This window comes from Cricetulus griseus, chromosome 6 (assembly GCF_003668045.3).
Source record: "Cricetulus griseus strain 17A/GY chromosome 6, alternate assembly CriGri-PICRH-1.0, whole genome shotgun sequence".
In the NCBI taxonomy this organism is placed as follows: domain Eukaryota; kingdom Metazoa; phylum Chordata; class Mammalia; order Rodentia; family Cricetidae; genus Cricetulus; species Cricetulus griseus.
Window position 1 is genome coordinate 84,759,730 of NC_048599.1, and position 17,077 is coordinate 84,776,806.

Consider the following 17,077-nt stretch of genomic DNA (forward strand, 5'->3'; position numbering starts at 1 on the left):
GTATTTTGGTACTGGGATAGCAGATGAGTGTCCACCTTTAGTCACTTCTAATATGGTAGAGACTACCCAACATGCAGAGTTAAGAAAGATTCTGAGGCACACAGGACCCACAGCTAGGTGTCAGGACTCTGCTGGGAGCACCTTCCCCTGGTGAGAGTGGTAGTCGTGTTATGGGTGCCACCCGGTCGAGTGCTGTGTGGTCCGATGGTTCAGGGTCAGTCCCAGCTGGCACTGCTGTTTGCTGGTTGTAAGACTGTCTTCAGCTCTCTAGATGTTGATTTCTGGAACCCAGAAGCTGCTGTCCTTTTATGCACAGTGGTTCTGGTGCTCACAGTAGGTGAGCATAAGCCCTGCCTTCGGGACTAGCTCCTGACATGAGAGGAAAGACAGGGCAGGAACAGCAAGGGAAAGTCAGTACAGGGGACAGCAAAGAACAGCACGGCTTTCAGAGGCAGAGGCCGCTTCAGGTGGGCCCATGGAGGAACTTGCAGGCCCTGCTTCACACACCAGAAGCATGTATCAGACGTGGCAGAAGAGAAAGAGGAAACAGAAGAGGTCAGAGAGAGGGGAGAGCAGGGAGGAGTGTGTTAGGAGGAGGGGTACTGCAGGGAGGATAAGCAAGACACTGAGGGCCTGGAAGGGAGGAAGGGAGCTGGAAGGAGGACTAAGAGGAAGAGGGATTGGAAGCCACTCCAGGAGGGCTGTGATGGGGTGGGGTGGGAGGAGTACCTAGGCTCTGAGAGGCCTGAGGAGAGGACTGACCACACAGGGGGCGGGTGGGGGTCGCGCTGATGGACATAACCCACTGAGGGGAAAGCAGGGCACAGGGCAGGGTAGAGGGCATGTCTGAGGAAGGAGGTGGCTTGTTGAGCAGGCTGGTTTCCGGACTGCAGCTTCACACAATGCCAGGGGCCGCCTTTTCCATAGATTAGACCCTGCAGGGGAAGCTGGGAGGTAGCCAGCAGACTCTGGAGTCAGGAAGCCAACTTGTAGGGACCCCTGATGATGAGCTCTGGGAAGCAGGGCTCAAAACACTTTATTTCCAAGGCTTCATGTGAGATTCAAGTTGCTGTAAGCTGAGAATTTTTGTATAATGTCTGGTACAGGTGTCCAACAAATGTCCATTTTCCTCCCCTTCTCTGAAGGGTGAACTCGCCTAGAAGTGAAAAGAAAGATTTCCCTTTAGTATCTCAGGAAATAAATGTCATGGTAGGATTAGAGCCGGCTCTCAGTAGGTCCTGAAGGTCTAGGCCTGTGATCCCAGTTTCTCAGTCAAAGCAGGGAAGAGAGTTCAAGTTTAAAGGTTAACCAGTCAAGCGGGGCATTGGTGGTGCACGCCTTTAATCCCAGCACTCCGGAGGCAGAGGCAGAGGCAGAGGCAGGCGAATCTCTGTGAGTTCGAGGCCAGCCTGGTCTCCAGAGAGAGTGCCAGGATAGGCTCCAAAGCTACACAGAGAAACCCTGTCTTGAAAAAAACAAAACAAAACAAAACAAAACATCTACAAAATGAATTAAAGACCAGCCTAGCAACTCAGTGAAACCCTGTCTCAATATGAACTTGAGAAAAAGAGAGGCTGGAGGATGGGAGGATGGACAAGCTGGCTCAAAATCCTGGTGGTAGAGTATTGGCGTAGCAAGCCTGAAGGTCTGGGCTTGATCCTTAGTACCATGGGGGCGGGGTGGGGAGGAATTCCAGTTTTCAGTAAGCAAACCAGCATTCTTGTCCCAGAAGTGCTGCGTTTTTGTGAGCTCTTGACTTGACTGAGCACAGTTTTAATCCCTTACACTGTAATACTCATTGAATCCTTGAATCTCCCCAAGGTTGGTTCCACTATTCCCATTTTACAGATCGACAAACTGATGCTCGGCAAAATCAGAGCCGAGTGTGTAACTAACCTGAGATCACACAGCCAGGGATCCTTAGGGTTGGGATTAAGAGTCAGGCCTGTAAGATTTCAGATCCTATGCCCTTCATGTCTAGCACATGAATAGGGCTATTTGAGCACAGGGAGCACCTATTGCTCACCTTGTTCTTTTCCCCTAGTGCCCTCCCGAAGCCTACTGTTCTATGATGATGGGACGGGTTTGTGGGAAGATGGCCGAGGCGCCCTACTGCCTGTGGAGCCCCCAGAAGGCTGGGAGCTCAAACCCGGGGGGCCAGTAGAGCCAAGGCCCCAGGACCACCTCCGACATGACTATATGGACAGCACCCATGAGACCACCAAGTACTTGAGTGAGACCTGGCCAGAAGATGCTAACGACAATGGCACCAGCCCCAACTTCTCCCACCCCAAGGAGTGGTTCCATGACAGGTGAGTAGAGGGGCAAGCTCCCAGGGGGAGGGGCAGGCTCCCAGGGGAGGAGCATTTTCCTTGGGGATGAGCATCCTCTCAGGGAGCGGGGATCCCTGGTCTAGACCCAACTGACAGCTAAGTGAGGGGCATCTCAAAGCAGATTCATCCCTGGATCGTCTTCTCTCCCCAGGGATCTGGGCCCCAATACCACCATCAAACTCTCCTAGGCCTCTCCGAGACCCAGGACACAGGACGGACACCCTGGCACCCAGAAGAGGCATTCTCTTGCTCACCGACCCAGATCCAGCTCCTACCCCTGTCCTGGAGCCTTCTGCCCCAGGAGAAAGGGTCTTTCTTCTCCCCAGCCATCCCGGTCCCTGTTGTGACTGGAGTCCCTCTATGTCCCCAGGCATTTGGACTGCTCCCCTGGGCCAACCACTCTGTTCCCACTTCTTCCCACAATCATCCGTCCTCTCCAATAAACCACTCACTGGGCCACTCCTGTTTCCTTTTCCGTAGTGACCAACACGACCACTGTTCCTGGTGAGGGTGGCAGTGGTTACGATGCATTGACTAAGCACTGTTTGTATTTTGGTACTGGGATAGCAGATGAGTGTCCACCTTTAGTCACTTCTAATATGGTAGAGACTACCCAACATGCAGAGTTAAGAAAGATTCTGAACACACACACACACACACACACACACACACACACACGAACATATGCACACACAATCACACACCCCCACCTCCTACTGTACAGAGATCAAGAACAGAAATTGTTTGTAAATAATGAACCTTATTTTTTATTATTACCAATCCCCTAAGATAATGTATTTTACAAATCTCCCTTCCATCACCTCTCCCTTATTTTGTATTTTATGAAGTTAGCGCGGGCTTTGCTACCCCTTGGCTGGGACAGAGGGACACCCCACCCTCACCTGGCTTCCCCATGCCGCTGCCCAAGCTGCTGGGCCTTTTTAATTGCCAAACTGCTCCCTCCACCAGCTCAGCACATGCTTTAAGAAAGCAAAATTAAAAAAAAAAAAAAGATTCAGCATCAATCCTGACTTTGTGCCTTCTTTGTGAGGGGTCCAAGAATGAGATAAGGAAGTTTATTTTATATTTCTGTGGGGGATGGGGAAGGGCGCCTGGTGAGAAGGCCTGTCTGTCTGGAGACTTTTGTCCATCCAATACCAAGAACTACATTAAAAAAAAAAAAAAATGCTGGCCAGTGCCCATGGTGGCACATGCTGTCAATCCCAGTACTTGGGAGGTAGAGGCAGGTGGATCTTTGTGAATTCAAGATCAGCCTAATCTACAAATCGAGTTCTGAGACAGCCAGGACTGTTACACAGAGAAACCCTGTCTCAAAAAAAAAAAAAAAAGTCGATGCAGTGTTGTATATCTGTAGTCTCAGCCAAGATGGGAGACAGGAAACAGAAGAATCTCTTGGAGGCTCAGCTTGCAAGCCAACAGCCTACAGCAAAAACAAGAGAGACCCTACCTCGAAAGACAGAAGGCACAGGGTATAATGGTGCAGACCTTTAATGCCAGCACTGTGGAGGCAGAGACAGGTGGACCTAGTCTACATATCGAGTTCAAGGCCTACCAAGGCTACATAGTGAGAGACTGTCTTAAAAATAAATAAATAAAAACAGAAAATTCAGAAGGTAAGAACATTTCTGAAAGTTGTCCTAAGATCTCTGTATGTACAGCATGAATGCAGACACACAAGCACATGCAAGAAGAAGACATGGAGGAGGAGGGGCGGGGGACCAAAAACATGTAAATCTGTAAATCTAAGGCTGAAGAGGAAGGGCTCCCAGCTGAGGTTAGGAAAAGCCAGCATCTGGGTGATGCTAGAGGCTTGGGTCCACAGACAGCAAAGAGAGGTAAGAACTGAACACCAGGGAAGACCACAGTGAGGAGGAGGAAGAGTGAAGAAAGAGACTGAGACAGAATGAGGAAAAGGGAGTGGGGATGGAAAGTGAGTGCCCAGAAGCCAGTTTTGCTGGTGACAGAGCACGTCTTTAATCCTGGGGCAGAGGCAGGTGGATCTCTGAGTTCAAGGCCAGCCTGATCTACAGAGCAAGCTCCAGGACAGCCAGGGCTATACAGAAAAACCCTGTATTGGGAAAAAAAAAAAAAAGCAAAAGTCCCCCCCAAAAAACAAACCAACCCCCAAAAAAACAAAACCCGAGAGAGAGAGAGAGAGAGAGAGAGAGAGAGAGAGAGAGAGAGAGAGAGAAACAGCTTTAAGACAGGGTGGGGCGGCCAGAGTGTCAAGCGCAGTTGATGAAAAAGCAGAAGTGAGAAGGTCACAGTGCCCTTGGGAGGAGCTCTGGCAGAAGTGAGACGGAGGTGAGAATGGGAGGGATGGAAATGAAGGCTGGAAAGATGGGGGCGTGGACAAGGAACAGAGGCTGATAGACCGGCCACCCAGACAAGGTCAGGAGCAGTTCAGGCTGTTTTTCACACAAAAGGAGATTGACCATGATTATTTCTAGAAGACAGACAACAGAAGGAAAACTAGTGGATGGTGGATGGGAGCCAGTGTGTGTGTGTGTGTGGGGGGGGGTTCTTGTGCCAAGAAGACCTGGGTAAGAAGGGGCAGGTATTCTATAGATGTAGAATGAGGGGGGAAGGAAATTGAGGGGACCTTTAATAACTGTGAGGCTTGGGCTAGGACAACAGGGAGCACTGGCATGAAATGAAGACAAAAGGAGTCTCTCCCCTTTCCCTGATCCCCACAGAGCTTTCCTGTGTGGCGCTCTCCCATTCCTCACTCGCAGGAGAACCGTGTATGTCCCAGCAGGAACTGAAATAGTCCTAAGAGACACCCTCCCCTCTATGCAGTGCCGGGAATGAAATCAAGGCCTTGTACCAGTGCTCAGTCCCTGACCTACATTTCCCGAAAGGTTTTTGGTTTGTTTGTTTGTTTGTTTTGAGATGGAATCTTACTATGTAGCCCTGGCTGACATGGAACTTACTACAAAGGCCAGGCTGGACTCAAACTCACCAATAGCTGCCTGTCTCTACCTCCTGAGTGTTGGATTAGAGTGTGTGTCACCACACTTGGCCAAGAAGGGCACTTTACAGATGAAAACAACAACAAACCAATGTTCAGGGCTGGAAAGATGTTCAGCAGTTAAGAGTGTGTGTGTACTGTGCCAGGTGGTGGTGGCACATGCCTTTAGTCCCAGCACTGGAGAGGCAGAGGTAGGCAGATCTCTGTGAGTTCCAGGCCAGCACGGTCTACAGAGTGAGTTCCAGGACAGCCAGAGCTACAGAGAAACCCTGTTTAGGAAAAAAAAAAAAAAAAAAATCAAAAAATTTTTTAAAAAAGGAAAGAAAGTGTGCTATTCTTGCAGAAAACCCAAGTTTGGTTCCCACCTCTCCTGATTTCCACAGGTTCAGGCACTCATGCACACATGTGCAAGCATACACAGAGGAGGAGGGGAATTGGAGAGATGGCTCAGTCATTAAAGGCTAGGCTCACAACCAGAGAGAGAGAGAGAGAGAGAGAGAGAGAGAGAGAGAAACAAGGTTCAAAGAAATCATCTCTGAGGCATTTGAATACCAAAGCTGCTATGTGGACTCAAGTCTACTGGTTTTACCACTGTTCCTAGCTCCCCTTCCTGTTTCCCCTTCCTCCTCTATGACCATACAGGGACTTGACTATCAGTGTTTCTCAATGGCCACAACAAATCCTTTGTTATAGCTAGAAACCAAAGCTCTGGAAACTGGCCGTCCAAGCAAGGCTCTAGACCCAGGAGGGCCAGACCAGATCCGACCAAAATGAACACCTTTCTGATGTAGGTAACAAGTAGCCTGTGGGTCTTCCTGGACATGGAGGAGAGAGGCCAGAACACTCAGTTCCAAATGAGTCCAAGTTTCTTGGTCACCAGAGTGGCTAAGTACATGGTCTCTGAAGGGTGTGCTGTCTCCCTAATCTACTTAATGTCTCCAAGACCCACTGAGCTCATCTGTAAAATGGTATCCACCCTCCTAAAGCTGTTTTTGAGAAGTCAATGAAAACTTGCCAGGAAAATGCTTAGTGCCAGAGCCATTATACCGTAGACACCAGTAACTGTTCTCAAAGTACAGTGGTAATGGGTGGGCCGGGACCAGAGGAGTGAGATGCAACTACAAAAGGCTGCAGAAGGTGGTGAGGCTGGCTGGGGAGAGGGCTTCATTTTTCTCTTCTTGGGAAGGAAGCCAAGCCCTAGCTTAAAGATAATGCAGCCAGCAGCTAGCCCTAAGTAGGGAGGTGTGTGGATGATGGAATGAAGCCCACTTTAAAAAGCGCTAAGTGGGGGAAAGCTCTGCAGGAAAGAGCTAAACAAAAACCCAACCTGGGAACCCAGCAGTTAGGCAGCTGGCGAGTGAATGTCAAACCCAGCCAGCACTACCATAATTCATGGTGTAGGAGGCTACTCTGGGCCAGGTTGTTTGGAAATCAAAGCCCAGAGTCCTAGAAGGGAAGGCTCAAGGGCAGCTGTGGTGCAGGGTGGGGGCTTCCCATCCTCCAGCAGCAGGGTGTCTTTATAACTTGGCTTTGGGGAGAAAGTGTTCCTTTGTGGCTAAGGAAGCTTAATCTAATTCTTTTATCCAAAAGGGGCTTGCTGGAGCACTAAGATGTGGGAGGCTAAGTGATAACAGACCTTTGGGGGTTTACAGAGTGGAGAGAAGGGAGGGTTGCCACAGCAGTGGAGGAAAAAGGACATGAGCGCTGGTACCAGAAGCCTGGATTTAAATCCAAGTGCACTGCCACTCATCATGAGCTATTTTGAGCAACTAAATCATTGAATGTCATTTCTGAATCCTTCTCTACAGCATGGAGGAAATGATAATACCTACCACCCAGGGATGTGTTTAGGGATAAATGAGATGGTTGCTACTGTTAGTGTGCAGGGTATGGCCAGTGAAATCTGCTTGGACCAGAGAAGAGAGTACCTGCAATAGAATATCAAGAAGGAATGTGTGGGGACAATGGCTTTGGAAATGGGCTTTGAAGGATGGATATGCTTTCCATATGAGAGACAAAGAAGAGAACATACTCCAGGCACTGCATAACCTAAGCAAAGGCATAGAGTGGGACAACCACAGCCAGGATGGAGAATATCAGAGAACCCCAAAGCAGCCCAGACTCTACCTATGTGAGTCTGGCTTCTCCCACTTTCCCACACTCACTGGCAGCGGGAAAGACAGAGACTACACTAGACATCTGCACGGTCAAGGAAGGCCAGGAGGAAGCCACTCAGCTGGTTTAACCCAGGAGCCATTTTGGAAGAGAAAGCTTTCGAGGAAGTCTCAGAATTTAAAATCTATGATCAGAAGTACATTTCAGGTGGAGGGGACTACCTAAATGATGCTATGAAGAACTGATGTCAGTTCCAGAATAAAATGCAGAAGAAGAAAGGGTGGATGGGGCTGGATAGTGGGATATGAGCCTTGAATGCCAAGCTAGAGTATAGGCAAAGCATAGCTATCAAATACTGCATGGAGGCGGGTCAAACTGGTGATCTTTTTGTGTTCATAGAGTTTTCCCTAACATCTCGTTCATTCAGCTTAAATATCTCCTTCTTAGGTAAGCCATTTTCTGTGTTGAGTAGCTTTCTGGGTCACTAATAGACATTAGGTCTTAGGACTGACCCAGGTTCTGCAATGGTCCAAATGAAATGTTCAGTTGGTGAATACCCCCAAGCCCAAGAGGAGATGGTACAAGGACAGACATGGAACTAAGAAGCCAAGGAAACCCAAGATGGACCTTATGGAAGCCTTTAGTTCTTTTTGGCCCCTGGCTCCTCCCCTCTCCTAACAGCTCTGTCCTAGAAGATACTGATTTAGCTTTCTAGGATATCCTGAATCCAGCAACTTCGAGGACTTCCAGAAGGCTGAGCATCCCAGGGTTGAGAGCTATGGCTTTACACACAACCCACCTTGTTCCAGCTTAAGCCCTGGTCCTGAGAGCTCTAGGACTAGAGACGGTGTTCCCACAATTCCGAGATGTACCTAGAGATTGATGTAATCTGTATGTTTCCTATGCCCTTTCCTTAAATACAACTTGATCTCTACGCTCCCACAGCGCCGACAGGGTTAATGCTGTCTCGTGTCACCGCCCCTGCCCCCCCCCACCCCCCACACACCTGCCTACAGCAGCAGCGAATGCCAAAGCCGGAAAACGCGGGACAGAAGGGGGGGGTGCATCACTGAGGCTGAGTGACAGGTGGAGCGATGATTGGCAGGTGCCGTGCAGCCGGTACCAGTGCCAGGGCAGGGGCGCAGAGGTAGGCCGGAGCCGCGTCCGGCACCCAGGTCTCAAGCCCCCAGTGAGGTGGCCGCGGCCGGCTGCACCGGGTTCGCTCTCCCGGGGCCCGAGTCGGTCAAGCGGCGCGAGGCGACGCCCTCCCCTCGGACCCCACGGCTTGCGGAGTGTCTCTAAGGTGACACTCTGGTGCAGGCGGCTGCAGCTACAGGGCTCCGGCTGGGCTTGTCCTCGGGCTCCGGCCGTCCGGGGTTCACTCCCGCAGCGCCCCACGCAACATCCCGACCCTTCCAAGGACACAGTCTCCCCAGGGTTCAGCAACATCCTCTCCGGCCTTTCTCAGGCGCGGCACCCCGCAGCTCCGGGACCCTGTCGTCTGGGCGCAGCGACACAACGGACGTGCAAGATCTAGCTCCTCTTTGCCTTGCTCCCTGGCCCGCGCCCCCCGGCCCGGGAGCGCTCGAGACTCTGAACTTTGGTGGGATACCTGCCAGGCCTCGGGATCACGGACGCAGGCCGCCGAAGGATGGCCGAGGGGCCAGGGGGAGGAGGACCGCACGGGGACAGGGCCGCCAGCGCCCGGGCTGTGGAGGAGGAGGTGGTGCGGCGACGCTGCCGGCGAGGGGAGGAGGCGGAGGTCTTTCAACCCTGGCCCGAGGGTACCCGAAGTGTGGCTGCCGGACCCCAGGTGGAAGAGCGATTCCGCCAAATGCACCTCCGAAAGCAGGTGTCTTACAGGTAAGGAGGATGGGGACCGAGGAGGAACGGTGCGGGGAGATCAGCGTTCATGACGCGCCCACCTGCCGCCTGCCTGGTCCTGCTGTAGGGGTTGGGGATTCAGAAGGGGTGCAGGGGTACCTTCCCTTCCCGAACTGTGAAAGCTCTATTCATTCAGCATGTAATTACTGAGTGACAAAATTGTATGCCTAGTGCTGTGTCTTGGTAGGAGAAAGCCTACCAAGACTAGTCCTTACAAACCTCTATGTGCTGGGGAGAGGAGAGACTTCTGGCCTTTCTTCCAGAAGAAGCAGACACGCCCTGTGTATTCAGCCTCCCTTCTCTGTGCCCTCCTGTGGGCTGCCCCTGTGCTAAGCACAAACTGGTGGATAGGAAGTACCCTCTGCCACAACAGCTGGAAACCCACTGCCAGAAATGGGGAAGGGCATTCCCACCAAGCCCCCTGTATCACAGCAGGTCTACATTAGCATCTACGGTAGCAGACCCCACCCCCATTGTCCACACAACATATTAACTAATCTATCAACTGCCTACATAAGACCCCACTTCTCTGGTCCTGCCATCTCTGTTCAAAGGGTCCCCTGGCAGAAACAGCTGGGTGGGTCCCAGTGGCCACTGAAATGACCTAGAGTGAGATGTTTGTGAGAGAGGATGCTTTTCCTCCCAACAAGAGTGGTACCCAGGTGGAAGGAAGGAAATGGGCAGTCTTCACGTTCCCCTTCACCTCATGGACCACAGCCTCACCTAGAACTTACTTCCCCCATCAAGCGCTTGGCACAGAGTGACACTCTTTGGAGGGTCCAGTAGGGACATCCCAATGTGCATCTATAGCTCTTAAAGCCATTAGCCTGATGGGAGGAGACAAGTCTACTGGCAACCACAAGGGGCTTGGGTGTGGTTGACACTGACCTGGTTCTCCTCCAACCTTCTGGGAAGAAGGATCACAAAAATGGCCCAGCCCTGAGAGCTGAAAGGGCCCTAATGATTATGAAGCCATTAGGTCTCCATCACGTGAGGGAAGATGGAGAGGGAACTTACCACCATCCTGAAGTGGGATGCTCAGAGGGAATGGAAATGGGTTAGGTTCCCAAGGGTCCTACCTGCACTCTGAGCATCATAAGCATACTTGACTCCATTACCAAGGTCTTCCAGGGCCCTGCTAAGAAGAAAGTATCATTTGCTGGGACCTCTAGCTGAGCTAGAGGAGTTGCTGAAAGTGCCTCTGGGGTAGAGCAGAGCAGGCAGAATCCCGGAAGAAATATTAATGATTCGGAAGATCTGATCAAAGACACACATGCTTAGCTGTCTGGACTCATACAAAAAGCACCATACCAGGATTTTCCCTAGATGCAAGCCAGGGAAACGTAGCCTCTCTGCTGGAAAGGAGGCCAGGGTTAGCTAGAGGCTTGGAGGACAGAGAACAGAGCATCGTAAAAGGACTGACATAGAAGGTGTTCTATGTGCATGAGCACACACAGGGGGGTGGGGGATGCACCTATAAGGACTGAAACTCCCCCATGTAGAAGCCATGGGCCAGCATGGAGGCCCCTAGCCATCAAGGATGAAGAGTAACCAAGTTGGGTCTCTTCTGAGGATACTCTTTACATGCTGAGGCCAGCCAGGGATCTAGTCTTAGCACTAGAGCTGGGCAAGGCATTAAGGCAAGGAGAGCTCCCCCCCTGCCCCCCCCCCCCGGGGTAGAGGCCTGGAAGGAGGAAGCAGCTCTAGGCCCTTTGAGCATTCAGAGGAGGAGAGGGAGGAGGAGGTGACAGAGGAAGCAGTGAATAACCATGTGGAAAGACTTGAGAGGCCTGCTGACCCAGGCTGCGGTTCCTCTTCCACAGTGTCCCAGGGCTGTCAGGAGCTCAGGACCACTGTGGCCCTTTTCACATCCTCTGCTTGCCACAGTTCCATAAAGCTCTGGCTCACAGCTGAACCTCCAATCCTGCTGTGAGGAGTTGCTAAGAAAAGCAGTTGAAAGCCCTTCACAGGGAGAAAAGGCTTTCAGGCAGAAGTGCAGGGGCATAGAAATATGAGGGCAAGAGAGGGGGTGCAAGCGGAAGCAGGAGAGAGGCCTGGCTGCTTCTGACGCAAGTGAGGACCACAGGGGCTTTAAGCAGGACCAGCAGACGCTTCTAGGAAGGAGGGGCCTACTGGGAAGTAGCTCCTGTTGCCTCCCAGATTCACCGCAGGCTGGAAAACAGAGCCGGTTAGAATTGGAGTGGAGAGGCTCTTGTTTGGGTTAAAAAGTACCTACCTGGTTCCCAATAAATTCCCATCAAAAAGAGCAGGACAGAACATAGAGCCCTCATGTCTTACATCTGTGTCTGGACTGGGGAGAAGGTATTCAACAAACACTGGCAGGGGTCCTAACCAGTTAGGGTTGGCTTCAAGATACTTGGAGTGGTACCCCAGCTAAGGAAGGCAGCAGGGTGTGAGAGATGCCCAGTTTGTTGTCTGTGGGCTCTCTCTAGTTGTTATGCCCAGAGGTTACCAAGCCAGACCACCTAGGTATGTCTTTTCAAATGCATTTTTAAAATATTTTTAAAATTTATGTGTATGTGTGTGAACCTGCACATCAGTTGTGTATAGAATCCTAAAAAGTCCAGAAAAGGGGGTCTGATGCCCTGGGATTGGATTTACAGGTGAGTGTAAGCCACAGCATGTGTACTGGGACCCAAACCCAGGTCTAGTACCAGTAGAAGCTCTTAACTGATGAGTCATCTCTCCAGCCCCCTAAAATACATTTTAAGGCTCAAGTTGTAGCTCTATGGCCGAGTGCTTGCCTAGCACTCTGCCATAGTGTGGGACCCTACGATCAATCACTGGTAAGACATCAAGAAAAAAAAAAATAAAACAATAGAGTAAGGTTTCTTAAACCCTACCCTTGGGCTGGCACACTCCTTTAGTCCCAGCAGTTGGGAGGCAGAGGCAGGTGGATCTCTGAGTTGGAGACCAGCCTGTTCTACAAGAGTTAGTTCCAGGACAGACTGTAAAGATACACAGAGAAACCCTGTCATGAAAAACAAAAACAAAACAAAATCCCTACCCTTGGACATCCTCCTCTAGGCCAACTGGGGTTAGAGTCTAGATCTGTAAACCTCTCCTGTAACTGGTGGTTCAGCCAGTTTGAAAACCACTGGTCTCACCTATGGAGAAGTCAAAGAGAAAGATTTTGGATAAAAGAGTAAAACAGAGTTGATTTGCTGGGTGTGGCTGACAGCAGGTGTCCCTGTATCTGCTGTCATGGCCCTGGAGTTCTGGCCCTGACCACACACTGCCTGACTTTGGACTATGGGGGTCAGTCTTTTTCCTTGACAAAAGCATCTTGCACAAGGCCAGACAGTAAATATTTTAGGCTTTACAAGTCATGAGCTCTCTGTCACGGCTACTCAGCCTTGACAGTGGTACAAAAGCAGTCACAGACAATGTGTAAACGAATAAGTGTGCCTGGCTTCCTCTAAAGCTTTACTTATAGACCCTGAACTTTACACTTCATATCATCTTACTGTCACGAAATATTATTCTTCGGCTTCTTCCTGTTTCAAGAAATGGAAAAACCATTCATAGCTCACAGAATCCTATACAATCAGGCACTGGGCCAGATGAGGCCCAGCAGCCAAGACTTGTTACCCCTGCTCCAGCAAATGGGACAGCACAAGCGTACTGGAAGCACACTAATGAATGCATCCACCTCAACCCAGAGACACAAGGTGTGGCTCGGTATTCCACTGGCATTGGGGCTGAGAGTCCCGGTGGAAACCAGCTCTGACCCTTCTGAATTGTGAAACTTTCACCTCTAACCCTGTTTCCACACACGGAAAATGGGAACAATGATACCCTCTTCATAGTGTGGCTTGAAGGATGACACAGGCAACGGGCATACAATTCTTGACTCCAAGGAAGTAGTGAAACACCAGCTAGACCTTCCCTAGGGTTGGTCAGGTTAGGGGGTTCCAGGAAGGTTGGTGGGAGCTGGGGGTGAGCAATGCCAGGTAGTGGGAACTGAGGATAGCAAAGCCAGTCGACGCTAAAAGCAGGAACCCAGCCCCCACTGCCCCGTTATCCCTCCACCCTCCCAGGACGCTAGTGGCGCCGGTTGGCAGGGAGGGTGCCCCCTGCGGCAGGCACACAGCCGCGGGGACACAGCTCCTCGAGGGAGGGGCACCTGATCCTACTCTCCCTGCTGCTATTTACCAGAAGCTAAAAATAACTCTGGAGTGACAGGGAGATGGGGCCGATTTGTAATTTAAATAGCAACAGGATAAAGCAAGAAGCTTGCGAGAGATCACATTCTGTCCCGAATTAAAAATGCAAAAACCGGGGGCAGAGAGCTGAGCTGGAGCAGGGGGAGGGAGGGGACCGCTGCCAGAGGAAGCCGGAAGCTGGGGGTCCGTCCATTTTCCTTCCTTTGTAAGAGCAGGAGCCCAGGCCGTGACCGGAACTCCTTCCTCCAGTTGGAGGTTCTCGCAGAAGAGGGATTGAAAGGCCAGGGCCCGCAAAGCCAAAGGCGGGAATAGACTCATTCTAAGGCCTTCGAGTAGCAGTTGGCAGTCCGGAAGAGGGTTTCATCAGACTTCATTTTGACATAAGGAGTTTGGGATGTGTCCCTAGCAGCTTATTTGGGTATGTCCAAGGTTGCTAAGAGGTAGCTGTGGTCCTGAGGCAGTTCCCAGGGGTGCTGCCAAGAAGCGAGGGTATCAGAAGGTCTCTTGTTTTTGTCTGAATCGGTACATCTTCACAACAGGGCTTTCAGAGGAGTCCCTAAAGGCCAGGGCCCAAGGCCAGGGGTCAATGCAGGCTGGTAAACCTCTTTAGTGGCATGGAAGAGAGCGGTGAAGAGACTAGGACCAGATTCCGGGCTATTGAGTTCCACGGATGACCAGGGAAGGAGGTGTGGGGAGGGATTAGGGCTGGAGTTCTCCTGCAGACCACTGACACAATCTATGAAGCTTCAGAGAAGTTAAGCAATTTCCTAAGACCACACAACAGGAAATTTAACCTGATCTGTTTCATTCCAAGGCCCTCAACCTCGTGGGCTTCCAAGGGCCGGGCCTGTCATCTTGAAGGTGGGCTTTCTTTGGGCTCTGTAATGAGTGCTGATATCTGGGAGGGGTAGTGGAGGGACACTGACAGTTTTCTCTGTATTTCGAGCTTGTGACTCTACCAGGGTGTGGGAGGATTGTCAGGTACCTTCCTGTCTTGACCTAGGGGTTTTGTATAATCTTAACTGAGGGCAAAAGGGAACTGCCTCTAGAGACAGATCCTCCTGAACCTAAAAGAGAACCATCTAAGCTCTCCTCTTACCTTCAGTGTGGGGACTGGGGGGGGATCCAAAGAGTGACTTCCAAATGATAATGGTCTGAAGAACTACCTTTGACTGCTAAGCGCCTGTGCTGGGGCCCAGTGGAAAAGTCCTACCCCTTCCATGTCCAGACTCTCTCTGTTCATAGCTTTCATGAAGCCACCCAGGAGGAGCTTCTTCAATTCCCATCTGTCACCAGCAGCACTGGGATACATAGTAAGTTTGAGGCTACCATGGGCTACAACTTGAGACCTTATCACCCACTAAAGGAGTGAGGGTATGGCTTAGTGTTGTAGAACACTAGCATGCGAGAGGACCTAGGTTCAAACCCCGGGACTGGAGAAATAAATATATAAACATCATAAACTAGAATAGAAAGGAATCAAGCCCAGCTAAGGTTAATGAGTAGTACAGAGTCACACAGCAAAGGCTGGAGCTAAGGGACTCTGTCATGAGTTCTTTCCACTTTCTTAATTCTGTTGTTTGGGTTGGGGTCTGAAGGATGAAGACTCCAATTGACAAAATGGCAAGGACCGCCATGACAGCAAGACAGTACATCCAGCGGCATAGGCAGGATGAAATTCAGGGGTCAGGTCCACAATTGAGAGAGCATGAAAAAACAGGGAAATTTTGTTTATTGAGCATCTACTACAAAAGCACACACCCTTACATGATACAAGTTGAAAGAAAAACTCCACAGAGAAAGCCTGGGCAAGGAAGCAAGAAAGCAAGAGAAGTCAGGATACAAGGAGCCTGAAAGTCGAGCCAAGGAGGCAGGGTTGGCAGGTTTTGAGGGCAGAGGATGTCCAGGTCGTGGGTTGAGTGTTTTGGTGGCCTGGTACATTTCTTTTCCCCAGCTCCCACTTGCTCATCCAGGCCACAGAAAGTAGAACACCTCATCCTCAGGGGCTTCAGTAAAGCCCAGAATAATTTTCTTACCCAGATTCCTCTTCCTGTGTGTACCTGGGTGGATTCTGAGGGGTCCCCAGCTTCCCAGTGCTGGCACATGTCCTAAGAACTAACCAGGGCATCTTCCCCTAGCCCTATACACCTGTGCCTCTCAGCCTTGTCCTCCCCTCCCAACCTGGATAGCAGAGCCAGCATTGACAGCTTTGTAGTGTGAGCCCCAAGTGGCCCTGGTTGCACAGTCATAGTTACCCTGCAACTCAAAGCCTCTGGCTGCCTGGCTTCCCCTCCAGGAGCACCATTTCCTGCTCTCTGCTGTCCAGATGGAAAACAAACCCAGCCCCATTTCCTCTGTTTAACTACTGGAGCTACTTGCAGAATGCCTGGGAGAGGAAGGCTGGGCCTTGCCACAGCCTCCTTCTAGAAAAGACCTTGGTCTGGTGGGTCAAGTCTCTGATAAGCCACACCACAAAGAGCCCATCTTGAAGGACTCAGAGATGATACGTTCCTGTTCAAGGGACAGCAACTGGAAAAACAGGTGCAGAGCCTGACCATGCATTCAAACCTTAGAAAGGCAACAAGAGATCTTAGACCTGTGATTGTTTTGTTTGATTTTTGTTTGGTTGGGTTTTTTTTTTTTTTTTTTTTTGGCACAGGGTTTTTCTATGTAGTCCTGGCTGTCCTGAAACTCACTCTGTAGACCAGGCTGACCTCAAACTCATAGATACGTCTGTTTCCTGAGTGCTAGAATTAAAGGTGTGTGCCATCACCACCAATGGCTAGATTCTTTTTTGTCTTTGTTTTGTTTTGTTTTTGTTGAGGGTTTTAGATTGTTTGTTTGTTTGTTTGTTTTTGTTTTTCGAGGTAGGGTTTCTCTGTGGCTTTGGAGGCTGTCTTGGAACTAGCTCTTGTAGACCAGGCTGGTCTCAAACTCACAGAGATCTGCCTGCCTCTGCCTCCCGAGTGCTGGGATTAAAGGTGTGTGCCACCACCACCTGGCTGAGGGGTTTAGATTCTTAATCTCAATATAGGAAAATTTTAGACTAGTAAGATTGGCAGCTCTGTGCCTCTGTTTCCACACATAATAGGAGAAAGACAGGGCTGGAAATATGGCTCAGAGAGTAAAGGTACTCCCTGTAAACCTAATGCCATGAGCTTGCTTTTCAGGACCCACTTGATGGAAGGAGAGAACCAACTCTCACAAATAGTCCTCTGCCCTCCACACATGTGGCACAAGTACACACACACAGACACACACATGCATATATACAAACACACAGAAATAAATGTAGTTTTGTGTGTGTGTTTTGTTGTTGTTTTGGTTTGATTTTTTGTGGGTTTTTTGTTGTTGTTGTTTTGTTTTTAAGATCAAGTCTTACTATGTAGCTCTGGCTGGCTTAGAACTTGCTATGTAGAGAAGGCTGGCCCTCATAGAGATTCACCTGCCTCAGCTCCCCAAGTGATAAAAACTAAAGGCATGCACTATCATACCCAACTTCATTTTTTTTTTTAATTTAAAAAGAGGAAGATAACAATAGGGTCATTGAAGAATTCAATGAGATA

At 50.3% G+C, this 17,077-nt stretch overlaps 1 protein-coding gene across 2 annotated transcripts in view; it reads left to right on the top strand.

Moving 5' to 3' along the window:
• Window positions 1-2,833, top strand: part of Creb3l1 (cAMP responsive element binding protein 3 like 1) — a 43,553-nt gene extending 40,720 nt beyond the window's left edge. Inside the window, exons 11-12 of one of the 2 annotated variants that reach the window (XM_027422486.2) lie at window positions 2,045-2,312; window positions 2,522-2,833. In XM_027422486.2, the coding sequence (XP_027278287.1) occupies window positions 2,045-2,312; window positions 2,522-2,813 (560 nt within the window). In that variant the 3' untranslated portion in view covers window positions 2,814-2,833. Of the gene's footprint in view, window positions 1-2,044; window positions 2,313-2,484 lie in introns of both variants that reach the window. The other variant, XM_027422487.2, reaches the window with a different exon arrangement.
• The last annotated feature ends 14,244 nt before the right edge of the window (window positions 2,834-17,077 follow it).